The sequence below is a fragment of the Armigeres subalbatus genome, unplaced genomic scaffold (genome assembly GCF_024139115.2).
Source record: "Armigeres subalbatus isolate Guangzhou_Male unplaced genomic scaffold, GZ_Asu_2 Contig2008, whole genome shotgun sequence".
Taxonomy (NCBI): Eukaryota; Metazoa; Arthropoda; class Insecta; order Diptera; family Culicidae; genus Armigeres; species Armigeres subalbatus.
In genome coordinates this window covers 4,820-15,462 of record NW_026942845.1, presented here as the reverse complement: position 1 = coordinate 15,462, position 10,643 = coordinate 4,820, and the positions used below count along the sequence as shown (strand labels likewise).

The window sequence follows — 10,643 nt, the reverse complement described above, 5'->3', positions numbered from 1 at the left end:
CAATTAGTTGGTGGGGCTTTGTTTGAGGATTTTCTGCTTTTGTTATTCGATAAATTTCCTGTAATGTGGAATGAAATCTTTCCACAACACCGTTCATTTCGCTTCGACCGGTTGCTACTACATAAGGAGTAATTTTATTTTGGTTGAAAACATTCACCAGTTCGCCAGACAGGAAAGATTTTTCGTTGTCCATTACAACGATTTCTGGTAATTTGAATTTTGACAGTACTCCTTTAATAGCAGGTACAAGATCTATAACGGCTCTTGATTCCACAGGATGAACTTGAGCATATTTAGAAAATTTATCGACGTAAGTGAGAAATATCAATTTTCGATAAACATTATATCGATGTGGACAATTTGGAAAGGTGCATTTGGAATGGGTGTTTTCTGAAGAGGAAAGCGAATAGGTTTTCTATCATATTTGTTTTCTTGGCACAATTGGCAATTATTAAGAAATTCGCGAAGTTTTTGCTCAATTGTGGAAAATAAAATTTCCTTAAAATTTGAATTTTATTTTCCTCTAGGCCACGATGAGTTCGGTAATGCTCTGTTTTTATAATATCCCATTGTGTATGCTCATCCGGGACGTCGATCAGCAAACCTTGAGTAAAACGAATTTTTAACAGATTTTCCCGACCGCAATGTTGTTTATATACTTCTCGAATTTTTCCCATTATATTTTCATCTGTTAATAAACCGTTTAATTTTCTTGGGCTGACGTGTGGCTTCAGAACCTGTAAAATAGAATTGTCATTAATATTTTGCAGAAAAATTGTAACTCTGGTATAATTTGGAAAAGGATGAGATATTTCTATCTTATCAGCACCTTGTTTAATGATAAGCTGATGTTGGAAAACATTTAAAAGGTGATTCTGTGGAGATGATATACATATCATCACTAGTGTCTGCTGAATGTTGGGTTCCGGTCATTGACAATACAATTCGACTAAGTGCGTCGGCCACAACATTAGATTTACCAGGTTTGTATTCAATTGTGTAGTCATGTTCTTCTAAATATGACTTCCAACGCTTTAATTTGGCATTTGTATTTTTTGGCGAGAGAGAGAACGTTAAAGGTTGGTGATCTGTCAAGATTTTAAAACTTGTCCCGTACAAATAATTCCGGAATGTTTGTAAAGCCCAATAGATTGCCAACATCTCTTTTTCTGGCACAGAGTACTTCTCTTCTGATTTCTGTAGAGAATTGACAATTGATGTCTTTTCGAACCAAGATTAGACCAATAACTGATTTCAATCTAGAGCTTTCAAACAAACCTGTAGAGAATTGACAATTGATGTCTTTTCGAACCAAGATTAGACCAATAACTGATTTCAATCTAGAGCTTTCAAACAAACCTTTTCTACACGCCTGCTTATTTATAATTGCTTTTATTTATAGAGGTGCATAATTTTCTTTTATTATCATTATCGTGATATCGTTGTTATAGAGATTTTTTAAGCTAATGAATGGGTCTTCTCTTATTCCTCACATTACTCTACATGTCTATTCCTATTTATTATTATTTTTTTAATAATGCGATTATTTATTCTTATAAATGTTTGTTATAATTCAATAATGTTAAGACAGATTTAACAATCAAGTTGTAAGTTCCCGTGTAATTATTCATATATAGTGTACAGCAGCATGTCCTTGAATTTTGCCGGTGTCTTCAATTCACGTTTTGATTTTCTTTGTGTTTCGTCATCGCATACATCCATCATTTGATCTTCCCCTACAAGTGATTCTGGTGTAATCGGCTCATAAGCATCAGATATCCTCTTTGCATCTTGTACATTGCGTGAAAACTGGACCCCACGATCACTACGCACTACGATTTTAGCTCCATCACGTGCAATCACCGTATATTTCTCCGCTCCGAAGATAGGATCGCTCTTGCAACGTTTTGTTTTCGTTATCACGACCATATCGCCAACTGCAATATCTGATGGCTTTGCTCCTCGCCTCTTGTCAGCATACTGCTTGCTTTCCAACTTAGACAACGCATCCTTTTCTCGAATATCAGTTCGATCCAATTCTATACTGTTGTCCCAGAGATGTGGAAATGTGCCACGAAATTTCCATCCCACAAGTAATTCAAATGGGGTCACACCCAGCCGAGTCAGAGGTCGAACCTTATTGTGCATATGCACATATCTGTTCAACGCCGCTTTCCAATTGGTTTTGTCGATTTTTGATGCAGCGAGAGTCTCTTTCACTCCTCTATTTTGTCGTTCTACGGCGCCATTTGATTGAGCGCTTAAAGGGATTGACTTCCACACTTTCACGCCTTTGTCCTCCCACGTTTTAATGAATTTTTCGCTTTGGAATGGGGTCCATTATCACTTTGAATAGCTAATGGATACCTCGAAAATCCGATTTAAAGCAATATTCGTGGCATCTGCATCAATTTTGCGCATTTCAACCACGTACAAATATCGGGAATACGTGTCGACTAACACTAAGAATTCTCCATTACCGAAATCCTTATCTGTGAAGAAATCAATTTGAATAATTTCCCACGGTCCTTTTGGTAAAACCCGACTCGAAAGTGGAATTGGTGGATTTCTACGCGATAGTAAAAGACATGTTTCACACTTTGTAACATATGCTTCTGCTGCTTTTCCCAATCCTGGCCACCAAAAGTATTCGCGTAGGATACGTTTTACAGAGCTTGCGCCCATATGTCCTTGATGTGCAGATTGCAATGCAGTAGCTCGCAATTTTTCAGGAAGTACAATTCTACTATCCTTATACACTATGGGTCCCTAACATTCTCAGGTTTTTCGCTTCTGACTCATATCTGCGCAGTCCTGGTCCCCAATGTCCGGAAGCTATTGCATCCCGAACCATTTGCAATTCTGAATCTACCTCGGATTCAACTGTGATTTCGTCCCACGAAATTTCCATTGTACCAACGTCGAGATAATATAGCAAATGTTTTTCATACGTATCATCGAACGGTTCAGTAGAGGCGGGTTGGATCTGAAATAGGTAAACCATTCAAATATATAAAACGAGGTGCAAAAAGGCAGTTAATGGTTACCAATCTTGAAACTGCATCCGCAATATTCATGTTACCAGGAATTCTCTTAACCTCGAAATTATACGGCTGTAAACGCAAGGCCCATGCTTCAGCTCTCGATATTGCTCGTTTTCCGCAGCGGTGTTGCCCATTGAAGATAAATTCGTTTGCTTCAGCATCAGATCTCACAGTGAACATCTTACTGGTGAGGTATACTGAGAATTTTTCGATTCCCCATACAATAGCCAAGGCCTCTTTATGCGTATGGGGGTATCTTTGCTCTGTCTCAGTAAGGGCTTTTGATGAACATGCAATGATCCTTGCTTTGGAAGAGTTATCGTACTGCACTAGGACAGCGCCCAGAGCATATGGCGATGCGTCGACGAACAATTCAGTGACATCGTCTCGGGAGAAGTAACCCAAAACTTCCACTGCTTTTAACGCTTGATCTTTAAGATAGTTGAACTCGATTTCCAAATCGGCATTCCAATGAAACTGGTGGGATTTTGCTAAATCCCTTAGATTTTTAGTTTTATCTGCTCGGTGATATATGAATTTCTCGACAAATGTGATCAGACCTAAGAAACTCTTGACTTCCGCCAAAGAATGTGGTCTTCGAAAGTTCTTAATTGCACTCACTTTTTCGGACTCTATGCTCCACCCATCTTCAGACAACGTGAAACCCAAAAAATCCACCGAAGATTTTGAAATCCTACATTTCTTCTGATTAATCTCGACGTTATGGTTCTCAAATCGACGCATCACTATAATAAATTAACTACTATAAACAAAATAGGCCTCAAATTAAAAAATAATGCATAAATTACCTTCTTTCAGATTCGCATCATGTTCTTCTTGAGTAGCGCCGAACACAAGCACATCGTCTAAATAATTAACAGTTCCTTCACAGCCAGCTAGGATACCTGTTTGCATTATCTCTTGGAAGATATCCGGAGCGTTACATAACCCGAAAGGAAGGCGACAATACCGGTACATTGTATCTCCAGAGAAAAAGTTTGTCAAATGACGAGAACCTTCATCTAGTGGTACATGATGAAAAGCGCTTGAGAGGTCGATTGTCGAGAAATATTTGGCACCATGAAGGTCCATTAGGATTGATTCAAAAGTTGGCATTTTAAATGGCGTTCTGAATATACACTTGTTAGGGCCTCGTAAGTCAATCACTAAACGAATATCGTCCTTCCCCTTTGGAACAACCAGTAAAGATGAACAGAAGGATCTATCCATTGAATCTGTTACCTTCTCGATGATTCCGGCAGATAGAAGCTCTTGCAGCATTTGCTTCGTTTTATCTTTGTACGCCGGAGGAATGTATGTGAATACATTCCGAGCTGGAGCGATATCTTTGTTATAGCTTAGACTGACAGGAGCTATATTGAACGTAGGGAACTTTTTGGTTGACAACAAAAGAATACGAGGGTTAGCTAGTTCACATGGCCATGAGACCTCTTCCGCATCCATAATTGGAACGTTAAGTCCAACAGCTAGCACACTGTACCTCGAAGCGGTATTGAAACCTAGTAGCGATCTGACTTCATCCACAACGTAAAACTTCTCAAACATTGACGGCCGGTCCTCTGAAATATACAGATTGGCACTGAAGGTTGCAATAACTTTTATTTCGTCGCTTGAAGCGTATGCTCGCAGAGGTTTGTCGGCCGAATATCGTAGATCATATATTTCCTTAGAGCTTGACAGAATATCATTGAAAGAATTCTTCGTGACAGTATTCACTTGCGCACCGGAGTCGATAAAGAAAAAAATTTCCACATTTGCAACCTTAGCTCTAATCAGCGCATCTTTTTCAGTTGGTACTACGTTGGAAGACTGTCCTACCTTATCTATCTCAAACGTACTTGATTTTATACTATTGGTGTCAATTTTCAGTAGCTTCGAATTTAAACTGTGCTTAGCTTCAGACTGTCTTCTATTCGCTTCTTGACAACCCTGTAAACCAATAGCAAGCTTATTAATGAACCACACAGAATAGTTGCTAGATTGCATTTAAGAATATCAAAAACATTGCAACGAACGAGTGTTATATTTATTTAAATTCAAAATTGTGGTATCATACAGATGTAAGCTAAGTGTGATATGTGTATTCATTCATCAATATTAGAATCCTGTACCTGTGGCGTCTCCGGATTTTCATCTTCAAGCTTCGAAAGTGCGGCTATTTTTCGCGGGGGATTATCGTTCGCTTCCTCTCCCATGCGTTTTGTCGGTCTGCTTTGCAGCCGATCGGTGCATGCACGAGCAATATGACCTTTACGATTGCAGGTGCGACATACTTTGTCTGACAAAGGACAATCTTGCGGTGGGTGGTATACGCTTCGGCATCTCCAACAAAAGACTGCATGTGACGACATTTGACCTGATACAAACCGTCCTCTTGTGTTACCAACGAAAATGTCTGAAATTACCTGCCGGTCGGTGCTGGCCGCGTAAGTTTTGATGATGTGTTGATGATTGGTGGGAAACCGCAGCAACAACAGCAGGTTTTGATGATCTGTTCTTGCGCTGAAACTCTTCCTCGTTCATCTTCTCAATCTCGCTGTCTCGAACCATATCGATGAGGTCTTTCATCGATCCTTGCTTGATCCAATTACGGTGTGCTAGAGAGCGAACGACGCTGTCTGTGGTTCCTTTTGTGATTGTTCTTGCAATCGCTTCCATTTCCTCTTCACTGCTGTATTCACATAACTTGGCAGCCACGCCAACACGACGAACGAACTGTATGTTGTCCTCTTTCGATGATTGACTCATGTTCATCAGTTTGCTCCGCTGTGACATCAAATATGCTCGGGACCCGTAGTAGCCATCCAGACGAGCGATAGCATTCGAATACGGAAACGTGAGTTGATCCGGCATGCCCGTGGCCGTGATTGTGCTTTGGAAGATCTCCAGCAGACTAGCTCCGGCCTTTATCTTAAAGATCCCCATTTTCGTTCGCTCATCGGTCGTACTTATCAAATTGAGAGAGGTTTCCAGGATTTCCTTCCAGCGTAGGTAGGCTTGTTTGTCAACTTCGAGTTCTCCATCAGACGGCTTGCATTCCGGAATATTCAGTGTACTCAGCGACAAATGCGTCATGGACGCCATCATAACCGATTCACTTGCTGTATTCGGCCGTTCCATACAATTTCACTGGATTGTGCTTGCGGGAGTTGTTCATCGAGCTCTGATACTAACAACATACTACTGCGGTTTGCGTTACTAGTAATCTCTTGAAGTTTTGCTCTTAGGGTTTCAATTTCAGCTCGCGACGCCTCTAGTTCTTTCTGGAGCCTTTTTTTAGACGCTGGTTTCTCAGCAGTATCTGCAGCTCCTTTTGAAGTAGTTTGCTCATTGCTAAAACATGGACTATTAGCATCTCTTACTAAACATATTTGCTATATATAATCGCTTACCAATTTCTTTTCAATCTGCGAGTTTCCATTGTTTCATAAAACCGAGCATAAAACTGAGTTTTCAGCCGGAAAAAATTTTCAGCTGCCAGTAAACTACAGCCTTGTAAATTGAGCCCAAAAAACAACTATGTTTGCTTAGATCACTTCTGGTGTGTTGTGTGATCTTTCATGGAATTGTTGGCATAGTTACCATGCATGGCACTATAGCAACCTTAGCAACATCAACAACTTTTAGCACTAAGTTATTTTTTTTTTTCTCGGAATCGAGCTGCATAAATGTTTAATTATCAAAATATAATTGACTCAATCTGCATTTTCCGGCAAAAATCCATAATATTCATATATATATATTTTTATTTGATCTCTGCCCATGCCTGTCAGAGTCTCATTTTGATCCGGTTATCTGCCTTTGTCCATCAGAAACCGTAACACTTCATCTCCGCCTATGTCCATCAGAGACTACTCGCAATTTCATTTTTAGGATCTCTGCCCATGTCCGTCAGAGTCCAATTCTTTTTTTTTTTTTTTTGGTTGTCTGCCTTTGTCCATCAGAAACCATTTCTTATTGGTCTAGTCTTTGTTCATAATAAGACAAATTAAATTGATTCAAACCTTCTACCGACGACGCCATTGTAGAGAATTGACAATTGATGTCTTTTCGAACCAAGATTTGACCAATAACTGATTTCAATCTAGAGCTTTCAAACAAACCTTTTCTACACGCCTGCTTATTTATAATTGCTTTTATTTATAGAGGTGCATAATTTTCTTTTATTATCATTATCGTGATATCGTTGTTATAGAGATTTTTTAAGCTAATGAATGGGTCTTCTCTTATTCCTCACAATTTCGAAAGGCTTCTAGATGCGAAGTGAATAGGTTTATCATTTCCATTCTCCACCTGGGATAATACAGCTCCTATGGCATAATCAGAAGCGTCAGTTGTCAAAATAAATGGTTTGCTGTAGTTTGGATATATTAGAATATCCGAAGAGGACAGCAAGCTTTTCATTTTCATGAAGCAATTATGTTCGCATTCAGTTAACTCAAGTTTTTTCTTCGAGTGGCATCCTTCCCCTCTCAAAAGGTTTGTAAGAGGTTTTGCGATTTTCGCGAAATCTTTTACGAACCTTCTATAGTATCCCATCATTCCTAGGAATGATCTCAGATCCTTAATAGTTTTAGGTTCAGGAAACCGTTCGATAGCATCAATTTTCTTTTGGTTGGGCATCAATCCATTGGATGTGATAATGTAACCCAAAAATTCAATCTCCTTATGTAAAAATTCAGATTTGTCCAGCTGAATTTTTAAATTTGCATTATTTAGGGCTGTTAAAATTATTTCAAGATTCTGAAGTACTTCTTCTAATGTCTTTCCAAATATGATAACGTCATCAATGTAGACGTAACATATTTTGCCAATGTGATTTCGCAATACGTCATCGATTGCTCTTTGAAATATTGCGGGAGCATTTTTCAAACCAAACGGCATACGAGTGAACTCATATTTGCCATTGTTGATAGAAAATGCAGTTTTATTAATATCACTCTCCTTCATCTTTATCTGGTGAAAACCAGAGGCTAGATCGAGGGTGATGAAATATTTCTGACCCTTCAGCTGATCAATTACATAATTGATTTCTGGCATCGGGTACCTATCTGAAATGGTTTTCTCGTTAAGTTTCCGGTAATCAATTACCATACGAAACTTTTTTTCTCCAGAAGCATCAGATTTCTTCGGGACTATCCAGACTGGAGATGTCCACGCTGACCGCGATGGCCTTATTATTCCATCATGATAAACTTATCAATTTGTTTATTTACTTCTGCAGCGAAAGCAGCGGGGTATGGGTATATTTTCTGATGGATGGGGGTATCGTCAACCGTATTTATACAGCATTCGACTACTGTGCTACACGTGAGCTTGGAGTCAGGTTTATGGAATGCCTCTTTGTGTCGGTTCAACACACTTAGCAACTGTTCCTTCTCAATTGATAAAAGATGAGATGTTCTGAACGTGTGCTCTGTATGATCTAATCGACAGGCTGTCTGAGTCTCGTGTTGTGGATTATGTTGGGACAGGTTATTTATTGTATTTGTGCATGTTTGCTGAGGCGAATACTGAAGGAGTGGAATGTTTAATGTTTCGTTATCTTTACTCAAATGCAACATACTTTTTCCAAGGTCAATTTTGGCATTCAAAGCATTTAGTATTCCCGTTCCAATGATTCCATGAAAAAATGAATGAAAATTATGGAGGAGGAACTGAGCACAATGATCAATTTTGGGATGGAAAAAACTAGCAATGGGTAATGTTTTTAACATAACCGCGAGTCGACGTAGGACTTATATAAACGCAACGTATTTACATTTGACTTCTAACTTTTGGATCTATGGAGTTTGATTATAGGTATTGATATTGGAAACGACAACTTCCATGCTGTGTAGAATTATTAGCAATATGTTTATTCAAAGCTTCTGAAAAAAAAAAACTAATAAATAAATACATAGTTAGAATTTCTTTGTTTCTAACTGTTAAGCCCTTATTTACTTAAGCAAATGTAGGGCATTTATAGATTTCTTAATGATGATAGTATTTGAAGTTTTAAAATTCTATTAATAAAATTGTCAGACTTGGGCAAAATGTGCTATTTTAGGAAAACCCGTTTACCAAACAAAGAAATACAGCACAAATTTCGTTGCTTCGTTTTGCTAACATGCGTGCTTACTGCTGAAAAAAATCATAACAATAAGAAACAAGTCAAGGAGCAGTAACCCTACTAAAATAGAGGAGGTACTGCTAATACGTCAATGAAAAATTATTTGATGTTTTGATTCCAAACATCAAGTCTACGTCAAGTTTAATAACATAATTTCTCAGAAAATGAAAAACAAAGAATAAGATTATGTTTATTTAAATATTCTTCTGTAAATGGGACTTTTTGAAATTATTTACATGTAATACAGCGAAATTTTCTAATCTAAAATGGATATTAACACTATTGCTGATTGTGCATCTTTAATTGCTAATGCCTTCTGCGAATAAATGAAAGTAATTAATTTAATCCAAGATTTATTCTCATCATTGTAGTCGATTTTTTTCATTTGCTGGGAAATCAGAACTGTTATAGTATAACCATGTTTTAATGTGCATGTCGTTTAGTACCAATCACAACTTAACATATGGTCTATCATATGCCATGACTCGTACCCATCCCGGGATCATGTGGATTATGAAACCAATCACTTTTCGAGGTTGAGCAGATCATCTCTCTCTCATTTTATTCTTCTTCATCCACCACCGCCGCCCTCGCTGCCTCAGCCATCATCGGCCACTAGCTATTAACTCCGAGCGAAGCGATGGGCGATTGCATCCATCGCAACCGACACCACTGCATCCGACCATCATCAAGCACAGAATGACAAAAAAAATGCGCCCACTTCTTTCATGCATATTCGCAGACCCACCGGCAGTTCTACTGCTGGCGAATGCATGCTGTGTAGGTAAACAAACACAGCGAACGAACGAACGAAACGAACAATGCGTGAGCTAAAAGCACGTCAGTACGCGTTGCTGTCACAAATTGTAATGGCTCGCACACGGCACTCACTGCTTCTTTTATACACGAAGAAAATCTTCCGCTAGACCCGAACGCCCGTGACATACCGCATTCGGATGTCCGTGTTAGGAATGCACGGGATTGATTACATATGAAATTTTTGCTGGCTTTGACAAGAATTGAAATTTTCAATAGTCTATCGTTAAGAACCTTAAGTTTCAATGAAATAGGCAAATTGCTGGAGAGTGTCCGAGTCGATTGATATATAAATATTAAAAATCCATCGAAAGATAAAGGCGCTAGTATCGTTTGAAATCTTCCCTTCCAGCGTAACGCTCTCGATTTCCAAAAATCTAAATGACACCCAGTATAGTAAAGAAAGACGTAAGTCCTACGTCAAAACACAACAATAAGAAACAAGTCAAGGAGCAGTAACTCTACTAAAATAGATGAGGTACTGTAAATACGTCAACGAAAAATTATTTAATGTTTTAATTCCAAACTTCAAGTCTACGTCAAGTTTAGTAATATAATTTCGCAGAAAATCGAAAACGAAGAATAAGATAATGTTTATTTAAATATTCTTCTGGAAATAATTTTTTGCGGACTTTTTCAAAACATTTACA

At 38.4% G+C, this 10,643-nt stretch overlaps 1 protein-coding gene across 1 annotated transcript; it reads right to left on the bottom strand.

Annotated features, from left to right (window-relative positions):
• Positions 1–3,544: 3,544 nt before the first annotated feature.
• Positions 3,545–5,425, bottom strand: LOC134203630 (uncharacterized). The gene is made up of 3 exons (XM_062678517.1): positions 3,854–5,425; positions 3,666–3,790; positions 3,545–3,562 (listed from the first exon to the last, which is right to left on the bottom strand). The coding sequence occupies exons 1-3, from the start codon at positions 5,049–5,051 to the stop codon at positions 3,545–3,547; spliced, it is 1,341 nt and encodes a 446-aa protein (XP_062534501.1). The 5' UTR covers positions 5,052–5,425.
• Between the last annotated feature and the right edge of the window lie 5,218 nt (positions 5,426–10,643).

Bases quoted from the DNA above. Each gene is read 5' to 3' on its own strand.
- LOC134203630 (XM_062678517.1), bottom strand. From the start codon at position 5,051: ATGCAATCTAGCAACTATTCTGTGTGGTTCATTAATAAGCTTGCTATT. The intron at 3,791-3,853 runs GTAATTTATGCA...AATTTATTATAG, and splicing joins TGATGCGAATCTGAAAGAAG to TGATGCGTCGATTTGAGAAC.